Source organism: Galleria mellonella, unplaced genomic scaffold (genome assembly GCF_026898425.1).
Source record: "Galleria mellonella isolate WM207_F2 unplaced genomic scaffold, CSIRO_AGI_GalMel_v1 utg32, whole genome shotgun sequence".
Classification (NCBI taxonomy): domain Eukaryota; kingdom Metazoa; phylum Arthropoda; class Insecta; order Lepidoptera; family Pyralidae; genus Galleria; species Galleria mellonella.
This window is the reverse complement of record NW_026442075.1, coordinates 8,550,603-8,576,593: the sequence shown is the minus strand read 5'-3', so window position 1 is coordinate 8,576,593 and position 25,991 is coordinate 8,550,603. Positions and strand designations below refer to the sequence as shown.

At 33.2% G+C, this 25,991-nt stretch overlaps 3 protein-coding genes across 35 annotated transcripts in view; 2 read left to right on the top strand and 1 right to left on the bottom strand.

The window, feature by feature from the left end:
• Positions 1-332: 332 nt before the first annotated feature.
• On the top strand, positions 333-1,726 carry LOC113510710 (uncharacterized). Its single transcript, XM_026894217.3, has 2 exons — positions 333-527; positions 606-1,726. The coding sequence occupies exons 1-2, from the start codon at positions 496-498 to the stop codon at positions 1,156-1,158; spliced, it is 585 nt and encodes a 194-aa protein (XP_026750018.1). The 5' UTR covers positions 333-495; the 3' UTR covers positions 1,159-1,726.
• A 1,310-nt stretch (positions 1,727-3,036) lies between these two features.
• LOC113510593 (E3 ubiquitin-protein ligase ariadne-1) lies at positions 3,037-18,473 on the top strand. 2 transcript variants are annotated; one of them, XM_052896214.1, is made up of 12 exons: positions 3,037-3,419; positions 6,303-6,455; positions 7,290-7,358; positions 7,658-7,744; positions 8,364-8,492; positions 8,931-9,101; positions 9,452-9,648; positions 10,364-10,553; positions 11,280-11,506; positions 12,069-12,146; positions 16,541-16,612; positions 18,403-18,473. In XM_052896214.1, the coding sequence occupies exons 1-11, from the start codon at positions 3,213-3,215 to the stop codon at positions 16,581-16,583; spliced, it is 1,551 nt and encodes a 516-aa protein (XP_052752174.1). In that variant the 5' UTR covers positions 3,037-3,212; the 3' UTR covers positions 16,584-16,612; positions 18,403-18,473. The 2 variants fall into 2 exon arrangements, with proteins under 2 accessions (XP_052752174.1, XP_026749851.1); XM_026894050.3 differs by lacking the exons at positions 16,541-16,612; positions 18,403-18,473 and having other exon boundaries at positions 12,069-14,722.
• Positions 18,474-19,132: 659 nt separating this feature from the next.
• LOC113510793 (sodium channel protein para) overlaps positions 19,133-25,991 on the bottom strand; it is a 90,271-nt gene continuing 83,412 nt past the window's right edge. For all 32 annotated transcript variants that reach the window (XM_052896181.1, XM_052896183.1, XM_052896186.1 and 29 more), the window contains 7 exons: positions 25,280-25,402; positions 24,939-25,133; positions 24,611-24,856; positions 23,873-24,143; positions 23,494-23,798; positions 23,201-23,404; positions 19,133-23,108 (listed from right to left, as the gene is read on the bottom strand). In XM_052896181.1, coding sequence (XP_052752141.1) covers positions 22,476-23,108; positions 23,201-23,404; positions 23,494-23,798; positions 23,873-24,143; positions 24,611-24,856; positions 24,939-25,133; positions 25,280-25,402 — 1,977 coding nt within the window. In that variant the 3' untranslated portion in view covers positions 19,133-22,475. The remainder of the gene's footprint in view (positions 23,109-23,200; positions 23,405-23,493; positions 23,799-23,872; positions 24,144-24,610; positions 24,857-24,938; positions 25,134-25,279; positions 25,403-25,991) is intronic.

Below are 25,991 nucleotides of genomic sequence, written 5' to 3'. Positions count from 1 at the left end.
AATAAAAAAAAAATCCGTCTACCAAGCGTGGCAACTACTGGCAATAGACCCCCCCAAGGGGGAGGCTTATGTTCAGCAGTGGACGGTTAAGGGCTGATATGATGATGATGAATTTACTAATTACACTTAAGGGTCTTTGATTAAATGGATATTTACCTGGTACGTGTGATGTTGTAGTGGACTATAATTTTTATTGCTATTTATGCTACTTTGGATAAGAACTACAAATTTCTTGTTCTTAGTGACGATGGGTGTTTACTCAATAAATTACAGTAGAAAACTATCTACATCTATCCAATATTCATAGTCTCTCTAACTTGTGCTCTAATCTGTATTATCTCCTAATTTTTGCTGTATTTACATTTCATTGTCATAATCAAATGTAGTCATTAATTGATCTGTGTTCAAAGTAAAATAGCTGTATCGAAAGAACTCTTTTTTTAATACACTATCATTTTTTATCATTTTCTTTATATAGATGTAAAATTAAAAATTATGGATGTCCAATGGTTAAAGTCACCACCAAGGTAGGTATTCTGCTACATTTTACTTTAACTTAATAATTTCTTAACATCATTATTGTATGTTTTCTTTTTACATTGCAGCTTAAATAAAGGTATCAACATTATTAACAAGTTTGAAGAAATAAAATTTGAGCAATTTCTCCGTAGAATTGTTGCAAAATTTAAACTTCAGGACACAGAAATATTTACTGAAGATGAAAGACAAAAATTAGAAAAGATATTTAATGTTAACGAAGAGAACTTATTTCTTGCTATTAAATCCATTTTGTACATATATAAGAAAATGTTAAAGTATATTTTTATGCCAATTAATTTAAAGACCAATTTAACTTCAATTGGATTAAGTAATGAAAAAGCAGACATTATTGTGAAAGTTTGGTCTTCTGATACTAGAACAACTTTGACTAATCTGGGTTCAGAATCAATTGATTGTAATGAAGATGCAATAAATTTTTCATGGAAACTTAATGTTGAGCTAAGCTCTGGTTATCGTAAAAAATGTAAGGTACCAAAATCTTACATATCATTATCAGGAATAAAAACAGATACAGAAATTGAATTTACACATTCTGAACTTTATTCAATGTTCTTACAACTTGAATCTATTCAAAATGAATTAGATAATTTGATTTAAAGTGTGCTGTCACTATTTTAAAAATAACATATGAAACTAAAATATAAAATTAAAAATAAATAAAATTGTCAAATATTTAAGGCTCAGGAAACATCAATAATTAGATACATTTTATAATTAATCTGATTGTTGATATTTTTGCTTAAATATAAAGTTATTTATATATTATATAAAGTACTTTCTGTTGGACTTATTAAATTTGAATTTAGATGATTTATAATTTATTATGACAAAATATTATGGAATAAGAGCCCATATTTTTTTCATTACAAATTGTATAAAATGTAATAAGATCCCTAGCTCAGTAATATTCAATTAATTCTATAAATATCACAAGTGTGTAGCTTTGTATTTGAAAATCTAAGTATTCATTCTTCCACATATACCAATTGTCTAGGTCAGCGATTTCTAAAGTGGGTTCAACAGTACCTAGGAGTTCCATAAAAAAATTACCAGGATTCCACGGAAATATTTGTGCAGTGAAACAATTTCATTCTTCACATTAAAGGAAACTATAAAGTGTTATACTTTTAAAATATTTCTAATAAAACCTTTTTATTATTTAAAATAGTGTTTTTGATTTGTAATTGTTTGATATGGTGTTCCATAAAGTAAAAGGTATTTGGTGGGTGTTCCGTTATTTTAAAAATTTAATAACCCTTGATCTAGGTCATATTTTAGTCCAGATAATAAAATTGTTATATATTGCATGAACTGGTCATTGTTGTAATCAATTACCTAATTTGATAATTGATAACAATGGGTTCAATTCTCAAGTACAATTCCATACAAGTGTGATTCCATATACAAATATTGAAATTAAAGTTTAATGGGATTATTATGAAATAACTGGATCACTGAGGATATATTTAAAAAAAAATCTCTTCACGGCTTACAAGCGGTATCGAACCCTTAAGTCTTAGGGGGGATTTTGCTTTACTTTGTGTGGTTTACTGTTTGTACAACGGATTGTGATTAAAGGAATTGTTCAATATTATGCCCACGACCACTTTCTACCATCGTACGGCTCGCCATCGACAGGGAGTTCACCCTCATACCCTACAGTTTAAATGGTCGCGTACAACGCGGTTTCAGAAATGTTTTGCCCCATGAACACTCAGGTTATGGAATGACCTCCCTGCCGAGGTTTTCCCAAAAGAGCACAGCATGAGGTTCTTCAAAAAAGGGGTAAAGAAGTTTCTTCAGGGTCGGCTTAGCGCGCGCAACACCCCTGGTATTATAGACGTTCATAGGCTGCGGTAACCACTTACCATCAGGCGAATCATACGCTTGTTTGCCACCTCAGTTGTATAAAAAATTTTTAAATTATTTATCTTTCAAATGAATTATATTTTTAATTTTTTTTTATCAATATCTAGAAATTCTGATTAAAAATCTTTACCACGACTATTTCTATTTACCTAATGAATTTTGTACATTCCATTTTAAGATACGTAATAAGTACAGAATACGTAATCACTAAGTTTATGTGCTTTTACTTTATCGTCTATCATCCCTCACTGGTACCCTGCCAGTATATACCGTTAGCGCAGGCGGGGATATCAATCCATTATCATCTATTAAAAAAACATTCCTTAGAACCTAAAAGAAATGTGATGTGTCTGATTCTGTTTATTTATTGTTGTTGGTGTATTTGTTCAGTTGTTTTATTGTAAGCAGCTTATTGGGAAATACTATACGGAAACATTAACGACATTGCCAAATTATAGAAAAAAAAAAAAAATTTCAAGCCGCAAATATTATTATTAATCTATGTTATGATTATTAAATACTGTTGGATACTGGTATTCTCCTTCTACGAATTTACTAGGTATCTAAATACTCTGTGACCATAATGTACGACAAGAGTTTGACGTCATAGACACTGGCGACACTGCCATCCATACGTCAGAGGTTTTGGCAGCCCGTAGGTGAACTATTTTCTTCTTTGTTGACCTTTCCTAAATCTTAGGTGTAATTATTTCATTATTAGACGTTTACTAGCTTTACTCTTATTACCAAAAATACATATATATTTTGTCAAAATCTCGAATATGGACTCTGAAGATGACACAAAGGATGATGTGGATTCTGGGAATGAGTCCAGTGGAGACGATGTCGACTTTGCAATGGACGTTGAAACACATAGTACAAGGGAACGACAAACGGAGCTTGAGGAATATCCATACGAAGTGTTATCCACGGAAGAAATTGTTCAGCACATGGTGGATTGTATCAAAGACGTGAACACTGTTGTGGAGGTCAGTGTTTTAATAGTAAACAATGAACTAATTGAACGAGGTTATTTGTATACTAAAATACTTTTATACAATCTTTTGTATATCACTTCTATTTCGTCGTAGCTTGCAACGACAATTTTCTACTTGAACTTTACTTGTGTGGACCTTGAGATTATTAGATTATGCCATCATATTGAACATTGAAGATGATGGCCTAGAAACCTGATTCTTTTGTTCATGACAAGCAATAAATATATTGTGGGCTGATGTCATTGAATAAATAAGAAGTAGTTAATTATATTATTTTTATTTTTATAAAAGATGCTTTATATTTGATAAATCTCAGAAGTTAAGGTATAATCTAAAATAATATTTTACAGACAATTAGTTTTAAATAACTCACAATATATAATAATTAACATATTATAAATAAATATTATTTAGTACTATTTACTGTAAGTGTAAGTTTATATTGTTTTTATTTATATTTATTTCTATTTAAAGTGAGTCATAATTAGTCTTACATTTTATTTTTAGTATAGGTATGTAGGTATTATGATATATTATTATATTTTTCAATTTGTAAATATAACAAGACAAGATATTATTTATTTTTCACATTTAAGTGTCTTTTATATTATACATATAGATTGTAACTTTTTCTTTCTTTTGTATGTAAATATTATAATTTTCAATTATAGCGATCAGTTGTAAGATTATAAACTGATATGTTGATTTTCTTAAATGCTGAGAGGCCAGTTACTCTTCTGTTCTTTTAAAAAACATTCCCTTTAATATATATGCTAATATTTTTTCAGCTTCTTCACTGTTTGAGAAGGTTTAGGTTTATTGCTATAAGATTTTTATGAAGAAATAATCTTTTTACATATCTCATGCATCACAATATTTACAAGTATCATAATAATTATAATGTCATAATTTCTCAATAACTATGCCCTATGATATTTTATGCAAAATACTATTTTGTACTCTTTGTATACACATTATGTTGTTAAATTATTCTCTCTTTTTATTTAAGAGTTTCCTCTTGTTGGTGCAACTAATTCATACATCTTCTTCCAGCCAGTTCTATCCCAAGCCATATCCTTGATCTCCCTATACATGACACCTAGTGTTTCTTTTGTCTGTCCCATGTAGTTATTCCTTGGTCTTCCTCTTCCTCTTTTGTCCTCTATTTTTCCCTCTACTATGCTCTTGAAAAATCTTCATGTCGTATAAGATGACCCAGCATTTTGCCTCTTCTATTCACTATTATGTTAATTAATGTTCTTTTCTCATTCACTCTTTTCAGGACTTCCTCATTCATTAGTTTTTCTGTCCAGCTTATCCTTTCCATTCTCCTCCATGTCCATTTTTTAAATGCCTCGAGCATCTTTTTTTCCTTTTGAATCATTGTCTGTGTTTCACACCTATATAATGCTATGCTCCAAATATAAGTTAAATTATTAACAGATTGAAAAAAGTATTTTCTGTTGACACCAATGGGATTCAAACCTACCTTCATAACATTTGCTTCAGATTTAGTTATCAGAAGGTATTTTTTCAACCTATTTATTAATAAATACTGAGTATATTTAAAATATTTTTAAATATATTATGTTGTTGCTAGAGATGTCCAAAAAAGTTTCAGGGCAGAGTTTCATGAGTTTATTGTTAACTAGCTTTTTCTCTGCTACGTATATATGCTTGTATGCATATATTTCAGAAGTAGGAAAACCATGAAATAGTCTATTTCTCGATGGTGAATCAAGATAAAACATACCAGATTTTAAGAAACACCTTCAGGAATACAAGTGATAAACCAATTTATCAACCAAAAAGAAATTTGTGTGATGCCAGAACAAACATACAGATACAGACTAAATTTTTAAAAAATATTAACTAGGCTTCTATATCTCCTATTAAGATTTCTCTTATTCATTTTTATTAAATGTCTCTTATATACAGACATCATCCAATTACAATTATATTATATTACATTAGTAATTTTTATTTTTTTTATTTTACTTTAAAAGGGAAACATACAATACCCGAGACATATAAAATAGTATACACAACCATAATATAAATCAGTAAAGTTTCCATAATAAACCAAACCAAATAAATAAAAAAAAATTATTAGATATTATTGTATAAAATCTTAATATAAGATTTTGTTGTAACACCTTAGTTCTCAGGAATGGCAATGCATTAGGGCTACAGTATAGGACATGGGTGATACTCTGTTATGTCTATGGTACTGTTTGTCTATAGGCAATAATTACAACTTTTTACCAGCTTGTTGGCCATTCTAAGTCGCTTAAAAAAAAGAATTCCTATTTTCTACTCCTCAGCACTTTGAGCTATCAAAATTTATCTCAAATCTATTGATATTGCCAGATGAGTCTTATCTAGATAGAAATGTAGGTACTTTATGCAATTGTTATTACTGTTGTGATGAATCTGATACTTAGAAAATAAAATAATTTACTTGATATCTTTTGTCCATTTTGTTTTTTAAAATGTCAATTGGTATAAAATGTACTAAAAGATTTTAGTCTGTCTATGTCATAATTAGTGTGTGCTTTTTTCTAAATGTTATTCATTATGCTCTGATTTATGGGATAACTTTAAATTTTTATAGTTTAATATTTATTTATATTTTTGTTATAATTATTATGGTCTAAATTGAATTATATTAACCTTTTTATACATAAATTTTTTGACAGAATTATTCATCTTCAATATGTTGTAAAATGTAAGACAAAGTATAATGTCATCAATTTTTAATAAATACTCCTTATTTAATAAAAATTGATGATTCCAGTTATAGAAAACATTCTAGTACTTCTGTTCTGGAATGTTTCTTTATTCATATATTAAAATTAAACTCTTATTTTTTAGATACCAGCAACAACAACTCGAATACTATTAAATCATTTCAAATGGGATAAAGAGAAGCTTATGGAAAGATTCTATGATGGGGACCAAGATCAGTTGTTCTCCGAAGCTAGGGTCATTAATCCATTTCGAAAACCAGTCATACAAAGGCCAAAGGTAATATGAAACTGTTATCATTAATATCATTTCATCATTTCTACTGCTGGATATAGACAGCTATAAAAAAAAAAAAAAAACTAGGTAATATATTTTGTAGACTTAACAACACATATTTTTTTATCTATCAACCTATCAACTGTGGAAACTTTCTGCTGAGAACAATTGGAATGAGACCTTACTGTTTATTAATCAATTAGATAATACAAAAAATGGGAGATGATTACTTTGAGATTCATTCAGGCACCTTTACTACATACAAAAATATTAAATACTGGATTTTTGCCTACTACTTCATACACACAAATTCAAGAAGTATGAAAACCAATAAAATAGATGTTCCACTTCTAAATGTTGCATTAAAATAAAACATACACCAGTTTTTAAGTTAGACCTTCAGGAACACTATAGTGAAAACCACAATAGTGAATAAAATTCAATTTGTTGCAATAGTTTTTGTGTGATACGGGAACAAATATTCAAACAGACAGACGAAATTTTTGAAAATTATTATTTTTACCCAGGCTTTAGGCAATTGATGTATACACAAAAATATTATAAGTATGAATTTTAGTGCACTTTAATGTTTTAAATACACAATTGGGACTTAACGCGATGTAAATGCCTTTACAGGTAAATAGTACCTGCGTATTCTACCTTCTTTATTGCCGACGGTTCAACGTAGATTGCACCACGTCATGGTGTAAGGCCTTTTACATTGCGTTGAGTCCCATAGTTAAACATGTGTAAACAACGTGACAGTTTAAAACTATTTCAATATGGTTTATTAATATTTCTAGTGTAAATATTTTGAGTATATTTATACTGTTGCAGCTACCTAGACGGATATCCACGTCAGGGACAGAAGAATGTGAAATATGTTTTTCAGTGCTACCATTAACGGTAAATAGAATTTTATATGAGAGATATATTCTGCTTAAGATGCTAGTATCAATTGCCCATTTGTCCATAATATTTTAATTATCTCATTTATTATGATGTCTAGCTTTTATAATATTTATTATTCAGACAGGAAAGAAATATGTGATAGACTTTTGAAACTATTTATTTGTAAGCGTCAACTATTTATTTTTTAACAAAACCATTGATATCCTTTAAAGTATGGATATGGTGCGAATTTATTTATGATATGAATATTTTATTTATAATGAAACGAGGACAACCGATTTGTACAATTACAGATGATGACGGGACTGGAATGCGGTCACAGATTTTGCACACAATGTTGGTGTGAATATTTAACAACTAAAATCATGGAAGAGGGCTTAGTAAGTATTTTTTTTTTTTTATTAATTTGTTCTAATATATTGATTCTGTATTATATTACGTGTGCTATACATATCGAATTTAATTAATATTTTGCAACATACAGGTGCAATAAAAATTAATACTGATTTACGTGAATCCGGAGTCACGCGATTTTCAAATCTCGTCGATTTGATTGTTTGAATACCAAACAATTTTAAATAACTCACTCCTCCTACACTATTTTTAAACTAATGTGCATATTCAAACATGCCCCATGAAATAAATGCATAAGCTTAAGCAATTATGCCCCAACTTACGCGAAGTCGACTTACGCGGTTATCGCTCAGGTCTATCTATCGCGTAAGTACGAAGTACTGTAACGCTCAGATTTTTTAAATGTAAAATAATTTTCAGTACAAATCGATGTAAACAATATCCATAATTTGAGACTTCGTCGAGGTCTTTGATGTTTTGTTTTTTATTTTGATTTTAGCCTTTTCTTGTGTAATAGTCAGTAGGTAATTTATCAAAAACTGTCAAATCTGGTCTCACACTGTAGATTGGCTCTTCACAATTGGACATTTTAATTTAAACATTGGTCGAAAAGGAAAGAATAGTGATACTAAATTATTATTATAGGGTCAAACAATAGCATGCGCTGCTCATGAGTGCGACATTTTGGTGGACGACGCGACCGTGATGAGATTGGTACGAGACCCCAGAGTCAAATTGAAGTATCAGCATATCATCACAAACAGCTTTGTTGAGGTATGTAATAAAGTGTGGGTACAATTTCCATCAGGTGGGCTGCTCCATGCATTACCATTTTTGAAGCCTAAAGTGTTATGTTTGCTTGTCCAATTGTTGCACTGCAGTATCTTCCCTATCTCAAATTGAAACAGTTATGCAGGACAGTTGTTTGCCGATAGAAATATGAGAGGGATAGCCCATGATGACTGTATGCAAAACCTCCCTCTGATTCCACTTTAGTTGTTGACTTTAAAAATCTAATTTCCATGAAAAAGTTTGAAATCTGTGGCACAAATAAAACTTTTGACTTGCTGATGCAGAGCAGGAAGCAAGTGACAAAAATTTATTAATGTTCCAAATAAATATATATGAATATAAAAAAATAGAGGGATTACTGTGTTTCAATTTTGTAATTCCTGTAATGTAGTCGAACATTGTCTGACCGTATGCTTGCAGTGCAACCGACTACTGCGCTGGTGCCCGTCGCCGGATTGCAGTAACGCCATCAAGGTAGCGTACGTGGAGGCAGCGCCCGTTACGTGCCGCTGCGGGCATACATTCTGCTTCGCGTGCGGCGAGAACTGGCACGATCCGGTACGCTGCTGCCTACTTCGCAAGTGGATCAAGGTACACATACCAATGCGACAATGTCACATGACCGCTTTTAAAAAAATAATAATAATAATTGTACGATGGTTGGGCCCTAAATTAATTTCTTTGTTATTAAGTATATTGTGATCCCACTTTTTTAATATATATTTTACTAAAAAAAAATTTAAAGTTACTCTATGAATGGACAGTAATGAGTCTTAAACATCAAATTTCCAACAACATTTTAACATAACAACACATTAATTCATTTGAATTACTCACTTGTGTGTATTTTTATTTATGGTGCAATAAAGAGTTAAACAAACAAACAAACAATAAATATAATTAAACTGCCGCCAATGTCTAATTATAAAATTCCATTGCAGAAATGCGACGACGACTCGGAAACTTCCAATTGGATAGCGGCTAACACTAAAGAGTGTCCGAAGTGCAATGTAACCATAGAGAAGGACGGCGGATGCAATCACATGGTGTGCAAGAACCAAAATTGTAAGGCTGACTTTTGCTGGGTGTGTCTCGGACCTTGGGAGCCACATGGAAGCAGCTGGTACAATTGCAATAGGTACAGTTGTTGTTATAATTTAATCATGAAGGATTGTTATAATTCTGTCTTCATTTAGTATTTTATTTTGGATTTTGATGTATTGTGAAATTTCTTTAGTCGTCTCTTACGATATCCTGGAGACGAAAAGGAATGTTCACACATTGTATTCATTCATACTAATATTATAAAGGCAAAAGTAATTTTGTCTGTTACTTTTCCACCTACAAACCACGAAATAAATTTTGATGAGTTTTGGTATACAGATTGGACTTTGAGGCGCTGAAGTAGGGAATAAAGTTTTGTGTGAGGAATTAATAGTTACTCAAGTACTGGACATAAGACTCAGTTTTATGCAGACAAAGTTACGGGAAACAACTAGTATCTTATTAATATTATAATGTAAAGGTTGGTAAGGTTATTTGGATGTCTATATGTTTGTTACTCAATCACGTTTAAACAGCTGAACGGATTTGAATGAAATTTGGTACACGGAAGATTATATCCTAACTTAACACAAAATACTTTACATATTGATTTACGTGTATAAAGTCATTGGATTCAGCTATTTGTGAATATAAGAATAAAAAAATATATGTTGGTATAAGATGAGCTGTATGTTTTAAAGTAAATGGAATAATATGTAATGTATTAAAAATAATATATATGCAATGTAAACTTTGGTGGAGAAACTCTTTTAATAACATTACGATTTATTTACGCGTGTCATGTGCAGATACGACGAGGACGAGGCGAAGGCGGCCCGCGACGCGCAGGAGCGGTCGCGCGCGGCGCTGCAGCGCTACCTGTTCTACTGCAACCGATACATGAATCACATGCAGTCGCTGCGCTTCGAGTCCAAGCTCTACGCTTCCGTCAAGGAGAAGATGGAAGAGATGCAACAGCACAACATGAGCTGGATCGAGGTACACTATGAGAACACTTCTGGTATGAAGTCTTATTTGTAAGAAAAATATTATTAATAAATAAATGTCTACTGATAAAATTTCTAAGTCGGCTGGATTTTTACTTGGATCTTCATTTTTATTATTGAATGTTTTATAAGTACACATTATATTTAATGTAATTAGTAACTACCGGTTTAACTTATGTGTATTTTAGTCAAGAAGGCTCGACTAGTTTTAGGACCACTCGGGATTGTTAGGTATTATTAGGTAACTCTATAACCCAAGTGCGAGTCTCACTGTGCGCTTCGGCCTGCTGAGCGCGAACTGTAGGCATACGCGTCACCGTCACAGATAAAAAGATGGCGTTCACTAATTTGGGACAAAACTTAATCCTCAGACATCTATGACATAATCATACTATACTATCAGAACATTTTATATACATACATATATATATATATATATATATATATATATATATATATATATATATATATATATATATATATATATATATATATATATATATATATATATATATATATATATATATATATATACATACATATATATATATATATATTTCCACTGTGGAATATAGTCTATCCGCTTGCCAACCTTCCCAAAGGGGGAAGCCTATGTTTTTAAGAATTGAGTAATAACTCCTATGATGCCACACTTCGATATGAACACTATTAAATAAATAAATACACAGTATATAAATATAAGCATCTTACATTACAGGTGCAATTCCTGAAGAAGGCAGTAGACATTCTATGCCAGTGCAGACAAACTTTAATGTACACATATGTGTTCGCGTACTACCTCCGCAAGAACAACCAGTCAGTGATCTTCGAGGATAACCAGCGCGACCTTGAGTCCGCCACTGAAACACTCTCCGAGTATCTCGAACGCGATATTACCAGTGAAAACTTGGCCGACATCAAACAGAAAGTACAGGACAAATACAGGTAAATTCATTAGTACCTATACAATATTACCTGAGGTGATGAGTTACTGAGTGATAAGGAAGTTTCTAGTATCATATAGGTTTGATTTTATAAGACAAAGTTTTTTTTTAATGATGATCATCATAACCTCGTCTGCGCTTTCGGTATACGCTGGCAGGGCACTAGTGGGGATTTATAGATGAGCGTATCGTGACAAATTCATCTATAATTAATATTGAATATACCGTTGCCCTTTTGTTTCTATTTACTTTTACTTATTTATACTTTAAGAGCTTTAACGCCTGGTGTGTGGTAACTTCCATGTGCTTAAGAAATATTCGTAGTTAATTACTGGTGCATATGTCATGATGGGCCAACTGATCTGATTTCATTCAAATCTATAATTTCTAGCATTTACCAATAATTCAGACAGGTTAACCATTCCATTTTTATATTAAAAAAAATAATAATACATTCAAAATTTAATTTATAATTTACATTTTAAGTTTAGAGATTGGCACCTTATTATCAGCTCATTGATTTATTATTTTGTAAGCCAATTATATATTTTACATTTTGGCAGATATTGCGACAGTCGGCGTAAGGTGTTGCTCGAGCATGTACATGAGGGCTACGAGAAGGATTGCTGGGATTATACAGAGTAAACAATCTCTCTACCGACATAACTACCACTAGCATAACAGATTCACACTACTCCTTGTGAGTAGGCTGTTACACGCCTTGATGGTTCGTGTCACTAAGGTTGAAAAAGCTGGAATCTAGGGGAGTGAAACCTTTCCCAAAAATCCTCATTATTATTAAAGTCAGACCCCTTTTTCTATTTAACATCTTCATACATACTTAATACAAAAAACAATTAAACAGTGATTAGTTGCAATAAATTTAATGATAAGCGAGCCTAATTATTCAGAGTCAATATTTCAGCGTTTTTTTATAATTTTTTTATTGATATTATTATATTTAAGATAATATGTCACAAGATTTTGATGCAACATATATGTATTACAGAATTATGTATGAACATTACTGAGCTAATAATGAAAGATTCTCTTTTGTTAGGCTCGTGTGTCACGTTTCTGATGAAAGTGTGAAAAAAGAAAATACTGAAAAAAAAAGCATAATTTAGTTATTGTCGCCTTATTACACCATACATGACAATTAATAAAAATAGAAATAGAAAATGTCATAAAAATGGAATTGAACGTGTTTTTTTTTTTTTTATTTTGTATCGATATTTTAATTTCGCTTTTATTCACACGTGTTCAATAATAAATAAATTTCTGATCGAAATACAGTCAAGTTGCAAAAATATAAATTACATCTGTAGGATCTCAGATATATAAAAATATATTTTTAAATAAACAAATATTAAATAACTATATAGCAATATCATTTTTAAATATAAAATATTAACTAAAAATATTTTTCGTGGTTGAAACTAACAGAGTTCATTGTTTTTGTCTTCAAAATCACATGGGCAGCTTGTTCCTTTTTTTGTGACAGTTGTATTAATTTGGTCAACTGTGGAACGAGTGATGACATTGACAATATAAACTGTTCTAATTTAATAGTAAAATTTTAACAAACTCAACATTTCAACGTCACTCCATCATTTGTCATAGATAACCGTTTTAATGATTTGCAAATTTTGGTCAGTGGAAAATTTATAGGTTTTTTAATAATAGGTTATAATATAAATAATGAATAGATACATATTTTGTTTTCGTTAGTTTGTAGCTTAGCTAATTACCAATTAATTTCACACTTCAGAAATTCTATGGCGCCGAAAGGAAATCGTATATTTAATACAAACATCCTTTGGTTCTGTTGATGTTCTTCAACCGTTAAAATTAATATCATTTTACAGTGTGTAAAATATTTACATTCTCCTAAATAGAGAGTATTAGTTAAACAGTCCATTTTGGCGGATACTGACTTCGTACATTTACATTTTAATAAAACTATAGGGGGAGGTCAAAAAGTTCGCGGAATTAGGGGAAAGGGGGTTGAAATTAAACATGAAACTATTTTTCCTTTTCAATATTCTCCTTTCTCCTTTAACCTTAATAGATGTTTCGTATCTCTCAAATAATTTGTTTATACCATCGAAAAAAAAAAAAGGTTTATCTTTGCTGTCAAAATAGGCCGAAGTTACAGAGTTGACTTCTTCATCGTCGCAAAATTTTTTCCACGCAGCTCCTTTTTGTCAAGTCTGTATTGTAAGGTGGGTGGTCTAATTTTTCAAACTCGCATCGGTGGATGGCAGCTGTCGCAACATGGTACGTGTAGACGGAAGCGTTGTCGTGCAAAAGAAGCACACCTTTTGACAGTTTTTCTCTTCTTTTTTCCTTGATAGCTTTTTTCAGTAGATCCAGTAAAGAAGCGTAGTACCGTTATAGTCATACCACGATCTTTATAATCGATCAGCAAAATACCTTCCAAAAAATAGTCGCCATTATTCCGGCTGATTGTGACACTTTAAACTTCTTCGGAGGCGTTGTACCTTTTTTATGCCATTGCATCGACTCTTGCTTCGGTTCATAGTTCTCAGTAGTACATAGGACTCAGGTTCATAGTGGTGAACCCAGGTTTCATCTCCAGTAACAATCCGGCCCATAACTTCTTTCCTATTCTTTCAAGAGAGTTCTGGCGAGAATACTCGACACGCTCACTTTTTTGAAGTGGCGTGAGTATTCTTGGAACCCATCTTGCACTGACCTTAGTCATGTCAAGATGATAATTGGGTTTCCATCAAGTTTCTTAGTGCTCAGTAATGCTGTACGTGTGTTTAAAGTGGTGTAAATTTTCCTTTAATACAAAAATAATAAGGTTGTTTATTACATTAGCTATTGTAGTAGTATATTATAACACTTCACCTGCACGATAACGAGTGTTGCCTTGAACTAGCACTATTAAAAAAAGAAAATCATCTTCTAAAACTGACACACAAATTTATTTTTATATAATTTTGGTGTGTCATGTTTGATTGACACTAATCTACCAGCGTGGTATAATTTTTTTTAATTATTTGTTTTTAGCACTGTAGTCTCGATCATCAGATATGGCAACCCATGGTAATATAAATAAAACACAATATGATGTTTCATAATTTTTTTTTTAGAAATAATATTTGTTCACTATAATCCCCTATTGATGATGATTTGATGAATTTGCTAGTTGGTAAATAATTATGTAAAAAATTACACCCCACTAGAACTCTTCAAACTTTTGCTACCATGTTTCGTGACATATGGTGTACAAATTGCTGGATATAATAAGACTATCTGTGTGTGACAAGTGGCGCCGTCAGTACCCGCCTTTATATTTTTGACTGTGACATGTTAGATCTAATTTTAATATTTGCTGATTTTGATACTTTAATGTTAAATGTAGCGTCGTGTAAATCGCTTAGTGTAGTGAATATTATAAACGTTATAATGCTTATTTGGATTCTTGTATTGGTATGACCTCATTTTCATTGTATAAGGTGCTTTTTACACTATCCAATATAAAGGACCGTTATCCTAATCAATTTCTATTGATGCACTTTAATTATCACCAAAAATTTATAAAATAATATAACTTAGGAATACTATAGTGAGAGAACAATTTCATTTCAATTCTTTATGAATATATGAGTAATGTATGACGTTACATATGTATGATAGTGTAATGAGCCCTTGATGTAAAATATTGTGGTATATATTCACGTTAGTGATTTACTTTGCTTATTGTTAATTTTGCTTGTATCGAATCTTTGAATCAAAATAATGGCACAAGATAAGTAATTAAATATTATCGCGGTTAAGAATGAAACGAGAATATTTGTACCAAAAATCCTATTTTTGTTATTAGAGTACTGTTTATCAATATAATGAATAAGCTGTTAGTTCAGGATATAGTGTGTTTTTTATTCTGTGATCGATTTATAATTTAATGCCTCCAAGGCTTGAACTATTCTCGGTGTTGGTAGAACTAAAGCTGAACAGATTCGCAGCCGGCGCGTCGTGCTGTCTCATTTTAAAATATTGGAGTGTTAAAATTAAATCATCAAAGTAACGACTGGTATTGTAATGTTTGTAATTAAGAATAGTGCGGCAATGATAGTGATATGTGGCTAAGATAACACTTGGGCATGTAGTTTGAGAGTGTAGCTAAATAGTTAAAGAATCCGTTCGTACAAAGAGTACTGTTTTGTACATGTTAAAGTCGCAAAATTCAGCTTTTTGTAATATATGTCTCGCGCTACATATCTCTGTCACTAATTACATAATAATTAAATTAATATCGTGGTATCGATCGTGCATAAGTTGGTTGCACTGCCAGTAAATGTCTTAATAATATAAAGCTTGCTGTACCGGTGTCCACATAGTGGACTTACATAGGGTACTTCATAGTGCGGAAGGTCCTACTATCTATAGGATGATCGCAAAAAATCCATAGGTTGATATTGGGAGCCTTTTTAGTACACACATACACATTGTACATATAGATGCTGTATAGATATTTATATGGGTAATGTATAAATTACAATACTTATGTACCTACCGAGGAGCATCTTGTATGTGTGTCGACGCTAAGGACACATATGTCTTAAATTTAAGACGGAAATAAAAATAGTAACATCGAATGAACGTTTCTTATTTGCAATATAGTGCCTGAATCCCTCGGTCCTACCACGTCCTTTAAGTTTTACTTTATATGTATATATATATATATATATATATATATATATATATATATATATATATATATATATATATATATATATATAAAAGTATCTGGCTTTTTAGTTATTACTCTGCAATCAGACGAGTCAACAATAATCGAATTTAATCTCTGATATTTTTTAAATGCTTGGTTCTGTCATGAAAATATTACCATTTGCTTTGTGCTTCACAAAGTACAATGAAGGCGGTTTTTTAAAACTCATTCATTATATAATTTTAACATCAGAAAGCACTACACCAAGTAATCTTATAATATTATTAGATACTTGAATTTTTACCAATATTAATAGTTTCGTAATCGCAGGGACGCTCTGGCGCCTTCGCCTACGAGGCCTAGTAAAGCCTAGTAAGTTGTGAGCCTGCTTGGACGTATAAAGTAAGTCATTTAGCATCTTATCAGCTGATATTTATGCTGGGGGTTAAAAAAGTTTCTTTATTGAAATCATAATATGATTAATTTCTTTTTACCGAGTTGAATAGACATTACCACGGTAGATCGTTTTTTTAATATTAGCGATTTCGACCGCGTTAATTATACATAAAATATCCTGTGCTACGTTAGGATATAACCTACCCGTATACCAAATTACATTCAAATCAGTTTAGCAGTTATTGCGTGAAGGAGTAACAAACATCTATCCATCCATTATTACAAACTTTTGCATTTATAAAATTAATATGATAAAAATATTCCAAAAAGGGTTGACGTAAGGCAAGCGGCCGGGCCGGTCGTAAAACTATAAGCCAAATCTTTTTGTAATACGGTTAAAAACTTATTACGCCGATCTTAATTAATTGGAATAAGGGTAGGAAGATGATTATGATGATGAATAGGAGAAAAAAATACCTTCAACGCTAAATAATAACATAAAGAGGTAAGATTTTATTTTTGTATGTCTGTAATGGATAAATTCAAAAACTGTTCAACCGTTTCTAAAAATTCTTTCAGCTATAATAGGTTACATTATCAGCGAGTAACATGCTATTTATTATTAAAAAAAAAAAAAAGAAATCTTTAGGAATATTTCAATAATATAAAGCAAGTATCAGGAGTGGGAAGGTATTGTTAGTAACGCGAACTTCCAGTCCTATTGCTAGCAATATATCCTGGCAGTTCGAACCTCATGTTGTCCCCCCTGGAAACCATCCTGCTGAATTTCAGGTGTATGCATGGCGATGGCCTAATTGACCTGCCTTTTTATCCTCACCTATTCCTCATTGGTGCCCCGCCAGCGTATACCGTAACTGCAGGCGGGGTTACCATTACATTATCATTCATAAAAATAAAAATAGATCATGGGTATCACAGTGTACTCTGTGTACGCTCGTGTATCGCGATTTTGTATAATACCCTACCCTGTAATTTCATTGCCATATCCCACCACATAAAGCAAAACAGCCACAAGTACAATTGCTTTACCGCAGTAATATGGACTATGAATGACTTTTATATAAAGTCTCTTTCTGGTGCAAAATTTGCGGAGAGATCCATTGGAGCCGATTCTGAGTTGCCATTTCTCTAACTAATTTCTTTACCTAATATTTTAATTTGATAATTTCGCGAAATTACTGTTATGCATCGTCATAAACTAAAAGTATAACTTAAAATCTATTACAAAATTAGGTAATATTGGTCTTTACAATAAAGATTTCTCTGTGATATCAAAATAAAATTTTAATTTTAGAGATACATAGGAATTGAAAATTGGCGCTTCAAAATCGATCCCTCTGTCAATAAGCCATAATAAATTCGCTCTTTGCCACGCAGGCTTCTAACGTCATGTGTATGTTTGTTCAGAACATTAGTCATTAACAAATGTCTCTATCCCATCAGGGATTATAGTTGTGAATATATATTTGTCTTTCATTTTTAATCAAATTATAAAAGGAGGAGGTTTACAATACTGTTGTATTTTTTATAATATTTATTTCCTTGTAACTTCGTCATTCATAAACCAATTTGGATTTTTTTACTTGAAAGAATATGCTTACAGATCTGTCTTATAGAAATGTTATCAAAAACAGTTGATTAGTTTAATTTTTAAATCAAAACAATTGGTTTTTGCCACGATTGAAATCGATTTTTTTTTTCTGGATCGAAATATGAAATTATTGTTTTGTAATTTTATTATTATATAGTACAGTTTGAGTTTTATATGTTCGCAGGTTGCAGCGAGCTATCAATCGGATACCTATTATTTGTAATTGTTCTTAAAAAATTGTATAGTGAGTAAAGACTATTAATCTTTTAATACCACTAGTTAGGGTTATTACATGAAACATTGTACTTAATGAATGAAAATGTATAGAATTTTTTTATAATAAATAAAAACCTAAATAAAAATAGATAATGATGTTTAATTGCGTGTTAGTAGTGTATAGAGAAATTAAAAGGATGAACTGAAATAGATGTAGGTAACATCGAAATAATGACAGTGTAACTGTCGGAATAAAAAAATATTCCGAATTTACGAGATGAAATATACATACATATACATATATGTGTCGGTACTCAGGAACAAACTTGGCATTAATATGTATATAAAGTGACGATTGTTCAAATCAGTTCAGCTCGCTACGTGCCATTGCTGTCCTGAGACTCGCCGTAATAAAGGCGCGAATCGTTCTTATAGCTACAGCGCAGCGCTAATGACGTCAATGCAGTGTGTTTAATAGTTCTAAATGAACTATCTTTTTACTGTGTTGAATCAATTGTAGTATAACATATCTTTGTTCAGGCATAGATAATATAGCACTTGTTAACTTGCTAACCATCATCATTTTTTAATTTAATTTGCAGGAAAAATAAAATACTAGTACATTTTACATGCACACAGTGTGAAGCTATTACAATTTCGTCGTCATTTGCTGTTAAGATGGAAAGAAAACTACGATATAAAGCAGTCAAGTTCTATATTTTATCGTTTACTTAATTTATTTTGTACAAACTTCAACAATATATATATAATAAATAGTCAATTAAACCTCTATCACTCAGCAAACTGAACTCACTTTTTTGTCATAAGTATAGTTTAAAGAAACAATATAATGATATTATAACTTATTGTCTAAACTTAATTAAACACAACTTCTTTGTGCAAATATGCCTAATAGTAAGGAGAACGTTTGGTTTGACCAAATAAAAATTAACACCACCGGTCTTTGGCATGCCTTCAGTCTGAGAACTATGAATCCGTGATCTTTCATTTGAGTTATATAAGGCGACTATAATTTTTTTGCGTAATTTAAACATACCATTTGGTTTAACTTCACAATAATCGTGATGTTATCTGTGAACGCGATTAAATTGTTCATTAAATTTGAGTAGAGTTAGGTAGATGTGTTAATTTATGTGTTGATCGACATGAAATTACAGGATTCGTCGCATAATAAAAAGCAAAGAAAAGACCATAGATTTAAGTATGTCTCAAACTTGGGGTTCTTATGAACAGCAAATGCCTGGTACTCCACTTAGCGTAGATCCGATGAAACAGAGACGCGGCGCTCCCGTGCGCGCGTCCGAGACTGCCGCGGGGAATGTCCGAGCGATGGGGAAGGTCGCTTGCACACACCCCGCCCAACGGCACACTTTATAAAATTATCTACATATTTGTAACCATAATTATTGCAAAATATGTGCAAAACGGTAAGGGTCTCATTTTAGTTTAGATACACTGACTGTTTAAATTTTGCAACACTTAGATTGTCTTGCACTTCAGAATGTATCCCATTTCGTTAATACGGGTAAAATGAATTTTGAAAACAACCGACACAATTATTTGGTGACATGTTTCGTATAATGAAAAGCATAACTTTTCTTCGAGCACACGATAACTTTATTGCTTCAAGCTTATTATGTATCGCTGCGTTACTCGCTCATATCAATAGATAGTAGACATATGATTAATTTATTTGTTGCGACGTGCGGTTTGGGATCTACCCGGCGATAAGCTCTCAATATTTACAGAGCAGTAGAAAATTGACCACTTCCAAAGTTAAATTACAAAATTTAATGACTTGTTGTGCTAGAAAAGACAATACTGACACGAAACTCAACTCTTATGAGCCACTCGAGTGTTCAACGCTGCGAACGGCGTACGTCCTAAATACATCATAACTGCGCTAGTTCCATCTATCTAGAGAGATGTCATTTGTAAAATAAAAATACTTCAATAATCTACCTTACTCGGTAAGGGACGTTCGATCTCTTAGGTATATAAATAATCTTATTGCTAATTACGGTGATCTCTTTCATGTAGCCGAATCGGTTGTACAATGCTATAACATCGTTATAATGTAATAATCTGCAAGAGCAATATTCATCGAAGCAGTACCAGCCCGCTCGCAATTATTAGATAAAGGTTTATAATATTTTGTCACGCTTCAAAGAGGATCATTAGATTAACACGTAGCTGCGAACAGGTCTTGCTTGCAATGCTAACATATAGTGCTACAGTACTAACGCAGTAGTACCTATAATTGTACAGACTAGCGAAACATTTCAAATATACCTATCTATCAACACATGGGGTGACACGATGCGCCTACGCAATTCTAATTTTGTAGGCGCAAAACGCATCGTTACAATCGAGAGCTAAAGTTATTGGGTATTTTGTATTGTAACATTTAGATTATATTTGTCGCGTTAATATCAATCCATTTATTAATAACATATATGACAATTTTACCTACGAGTATTGTGCTACTGCTATGGTAAGATTGAAAATATGCTAAGGCGTTTTTGGCATTTTAGTATAAATCGTAATAAGTCAATATTGCATTAGAAAGACCTAGCTGCGGTATAAACGTAAGTTGAACTACAGATCCTCTTTAAGAGCGGTAGAGGGGAGGAGCAGCGCGCGGCCGGTTGGGGATAACCGAACACGCGCCTCGCCTCCGGTAGCTAATGTAATTCAGGGGAAGGAAAATTACATTAACTAGTTACGTGGAAAGTGCGCGTTACATAAAATGGCTCGATTCCTATGATGCGTACTGAATTAGGACGGAAGTGAACTCTGGTACCGTTTTCACAGCTGATTTGTTAAGCTTACATAGATAACTTGCAAAAATTTTCTAAACGCTCTTAACTTCGAGGAACCCGACGATGTGCCGATCCCGTATAGAATTCGACGACGTAGAGTCATTGCGGTACAGTGAGAGGCTTATAAATTGGAACTATAAAAAACTATACGGACAAAATTGATATGAATCGGCGTAGCCATTGCTTTTCTAAGCGTTTATTAGATACGATTATACTAACGTCCGAATGCGAAGGACGTGTTGAAGACATTTGTAACGTTAAATAAACTCGCTGGTTCCCAAACGTCGAGTGCTACATCGATTTGCCTGCGCTGTGAAGCCGCGCTCAGCGGCACGGCGCTGAAGCGAAACATAACTAAGCAAATGTCACTTGTGTCACACTCCGGCGCAACATCGAACCGAAGCAGGAGTCGCTCGCCCACATGCCTCATATATGTAGTTCTGAATTAAATGTAATCTCTTATTGAGGTACATTACGTTCAGAAATTAAACATTAAAAAAGAAACAATGTAAGCGAGAGGTTCCTACGGCAAACTCATATTTTTCTATCAATATAGTGCTATTGTTCGACACCATTTCGGGGAAAGAAAATGATATCTTACAATTCGATAAATTATCAGATCATCGATCTTCACATTATTATAAAGTTCTGATTTAGAATTTACAGATAGACAGTGATATTTATCAAATACAAAAATAAGCTTTTACAGTTTCCTCATTTTTATCAGATACCTTATATTAAATCACTAGTGACGAAAAAAACGGCACGCTCTCAAAAACGATTCTCTCCGATCGATAAGTCTTTTTCACCGGTGACTGGTCTAATGCGACAACTAAAAAGGTACGAATTTGAACAATAAAACACGGTGAACGCGCGCGAACGTCGGTCGCAAAACAAACAGTCTTGAAAGCTCGGCCACGCGAATATAAAACACTCCAGTTATCACCTCGAACGTCTCTAAACGCGAAAGAATAACGTCCACGAAGGAAACGGCGCGGGCGCGCAGCAGTCGCGCTGGCGCGCGTCGCGTCGCTCGCCCGCGGCCCGCCGACACACTACATTATATACAATGCGAAACGTCTAGCGTAAAAAATAATTAAGTGCGCTTGGGTGGGCTCAGGAGCTCGGGCAGCGGTGCGGGCAGCGGCAGCGGCGCGTCGTCAACCAGCGCGGGCAGCAGCGCGAGCGCCAGCGCGGGTCAGACGGGCGCGGGCGGCGGCGCGGGCTCCGGCGGGCGCGGCGCCGCCCCCGCCGCCTGCAGCACCACGCGGTGCCCGTTGGGCGTCACGGCGTCCAGCAGCACGGCCGTCGCCGCGCCCGCCTCCGCCTCGCCGCCCTCGCCGCCCCCGCCGCCCCCGCCGCCCGCGCCGCCCGCGCCGCCCGCGCCCTCCGCGCTGTCCTCCCCGCCCGGCCCGTCGTGGGCGCGCCGGTGCCGTCGCCACGCGTGCTGTATTAGCCGCGCGCAGTACTCTTCACGTTGTCGCCATAGTGTTGACGACACCGGCTCGTAACCGACCTCGTCAGGTCGTCCGACCTCTATATCTCCAGGGTCCTCGATAGGGTTACCCTTCCGTGCGAAAAAGTCTTTCGTGAGTGCATCAAGAATGTCCACGCAGAACATCAAGTCGTTGCGACATATAGGTATGTCCATGGATATGATTTTGTACTTATTAGGCTTGTGTATCTGAAGTGGCGGTTCGAGTACGTCGAGGAAGTCAGATAGCTGATCGTATCGAATATATTGAGTACCATCTGGATCGAACCGCTGCCAGATTTCGTAGTACATGTCATAGTCATCATCTGTGAGACCTTCTTGTACGTCTTCAGTCGCCTGTAAAGAGAAAATAATAAATTATTAATATAATTAGTTTTTAAGTAGTTAATGGTAATAAGTACTTGAAGCCAAATTAAACATAAGTATACCTGTGAGTAGTTCTCGAGAATGACGGCGATGTACATGTTGATAACGATAAGGAAGGAGATGACAAGGTAGGATAGTAGGTATGTGATGCCTATCGTCGCAGACCCACAGTTGCCTGGATAACCACGTTCATTGTCAGGCAAGTCACATTCTTCTTCATTTATAATTCCATCCAGTACACCGTCCCAGCCGGCAGACGTTGACATCTGTTGTAAATAAATTAATTACTCAAATTATCATTATTTGTTATATTTACTATTTATAGTTATTTATTAAGTGATCTATTGATATTCACCTGAAATAGTAGGATCATACTCTGGACAAAAGTTTTAAAATTGTAAACGTCGTCCAGACCTCCTTTATCCTTGACGTGCATGAAGAATGACATTCCGAATATAGCGAAGATAAACATCACCAGAAACAAGAGTAGACAGATATTGAATAAAGCAGGCAGTGACATAGCTAATGCAAACAGTAATGTCCGAATGCCTTTAGCGCCTTTGACGAGTCGAAGAACTCGACCGACTTTTGCTACTCTCACCACTCTCAAGAGCGTTGGTGATACAAAATACTTTTCTATAATATCACTCAATACCAAACCTGTGAACAAACAAATTCACATTAATCAATAGTTTTACTATAATATTTGCTGAAACATCAGAAAGAATACTTACTAAGTATAGAAAACATAACTACTACAAAGTCGAATAAATTCCACGGCTCGACGAAGTAATGGTATCGTAAGGCGAATATTTTTAATAGGCACTCAGAGCTGAATATTACAATGAATATCATATTAAGGTAGTCAAGGACATTGCTGAACGTGTCCGACTGCTGGTAGTGGTCTAACGTCATAGTCAACATGTTCAGACCGATGAACAACATAATAATCATGTCGAATTTCTTGTCTGTTACAATTTCGAAGACGATGGCTTGCGGCCGCCACTGTAACAAAACAAATCTTGTATTATTATAAGAAGGAAGAACATTAACTATTTTAGGATATTATATACGTATTAATTCGATTTACTTTAATTAGCTCTGAAACCATAGCAACTTTTGACAAATATATAAGCACTTATAAACATTTCTATATTATTAAGCAGCTAAACATTAAACAAAATATAATTTATCAAACATGTATCGGATGTCTATATATATGTATAAAGGGAATTTTATGAATTTAAGTAACATTAAAATTTATCAATGCGAGACGAGACGCTGTGTCGCGTAATCGTTGTACTCTTCTTAAAGAACACTTTCGCCGGAAGTCAAAACAATTGTCGTAAACGGTACATTACGTAGTAGTTAATAAAATGTTTCGTTATACATATACATAAACATTGGTAAAAAAATCATAACTGTTAAAAATGAAAAATAATTAATAAACAGGTTCAATAACAACTGTCTACCTTTGGTCTTGGTATGGCTTTCAGCGGTTTCTTAGAACCCATCTTCTTCATGGCATTGTAATATTTCTTTTGATCTTCAGTCATGAACATTTCCAGACTACCACCAGCTTTCTTTTTCTGTTCGTTGAAGTTATCGATGATCACACCGATGAATAGGTTAAGAGTAAAGAACGAACCAAAGATGATGAAAAATACAAAGTATAAGTACATGTAAATGTTTGTTTCTCTAATTGGTTGTCTTCCCACCTGAAAAAGAGTGTAGTGTTATTATTATCAACACACTTCCAATGTATATTTCACAAATATAACAAATTTAAAATTATTTTACCTCTCTGGAATCAATAGCATCATTCATGATCTGTATCCATCCTTTGAAAGTAGCCACTTGAAACAGACAAAGGTATGCCTTGCCTACATGATCAAAATTCATCGGTGAATTCTCCCAAGTATAGTTTTCCAAGGTACAAGCATTTCGGTCCGGAATTATTTCATGACTCAATGCTGTGTGGTTAAGATCAACGCACTGTAATATAACAAAGAGCATAATAGTTAAAGAAGTAATTAATAACGTTTAGTAATGGTGTGTGGAATTGTACTTAATATTAAATATTATATTCGTTTTATATTACCTATAAATATTTTTTACAATAAAATAAAAATATTACCGACCTTAAAGTATTTGCCTGCAAAAAGCTGCACGCCCATGATGGCAAATATGAGCCAGAAGATGAGGCACACGAGAAGCACATTGAAGATAGAGGGAATGGCCTGTACCAGTGCATTCACTACCACCTGAGGACATAATTTTATGTTTAAAAGATATTGCATACTAACTTGCAGTATATTTCAAATAAATAGAATTTAACTCTCCTAAGGAGCAATAATAATAAATGAGTAAGCAAATGATTCAATATTAATATTCAAATATAGTATTTACAATATTAATTACTGTTAAATGAAACTACAGAACTTTATTATTACATGACTTATGTATGAATCTAAACAATGTTTATCTACCATGCATAAGCGTATGGGTACAAAGCAACATCAAACATTGGTGTAAATCAAAAACAGTTTACTTAAATAAGTAACTTACCATTTTAAACATAATTATTTAACCATCCAATATGAAAGTTCTAACGCATGCGATCCAAAAGAGACCTTGCGATGAAGAAGAAAAATCTAAAGTGCAAAATCTAAATTAACGTTTCAAATATACTAGATACAATTGCTAAACTAGCTAGTAATAAAAAAGACAAGAGAAAAGTACCAAAACATGACAAATGGATGTCTATCCTGACATAGTTCCACTTTTACCAAAGTCTAAAAAAGATGTAAAGGTTTGTGATGATACTAAGCCATTCAAGGGTGCCACTGACGA

What these genes read in the sequence shown, in the direction of transcription:
- LOC113510710 (XM_026894217.3), top strand. Translation starts at nt 496, where the DNA reads ATGGATGTCCAATGGTTAAAGTCACCACCAAG. An exon ending in TGGTTAAAGTCACCACCAAG is followed by an intron (nt 528 to 605) that starts GTAGGTATTCTG and finishes TTTACATTGCAG; the next exon opens with CTTAAATAAAGGTATCAACA.
- LOC113510593 (XM_052896214.1), top strand. Translation starts at nt 3,213, where the DNA reads ATGGACTCTGAAGATGACACAAAGGATGATGTGGATTCTGGGAATGAG. An exon ending in TCACAAACAGCTTTGTTGAG is followed by an intron (nt 8,493 to 8,930) that starts GTATGTAATAAA and finishes GTATGCTTGCAG; the next exon opens with TGCAACCGACTACTGCGCTG. An exon ending in TACTTCGCAAGTGGATCAAG is followed by an intron (nt 9,102 to 9,451) that starts GTACACATACCA and finishes ATTCCATTGCAG; the next exon opens with AAATGCGACGACGACTCGGA.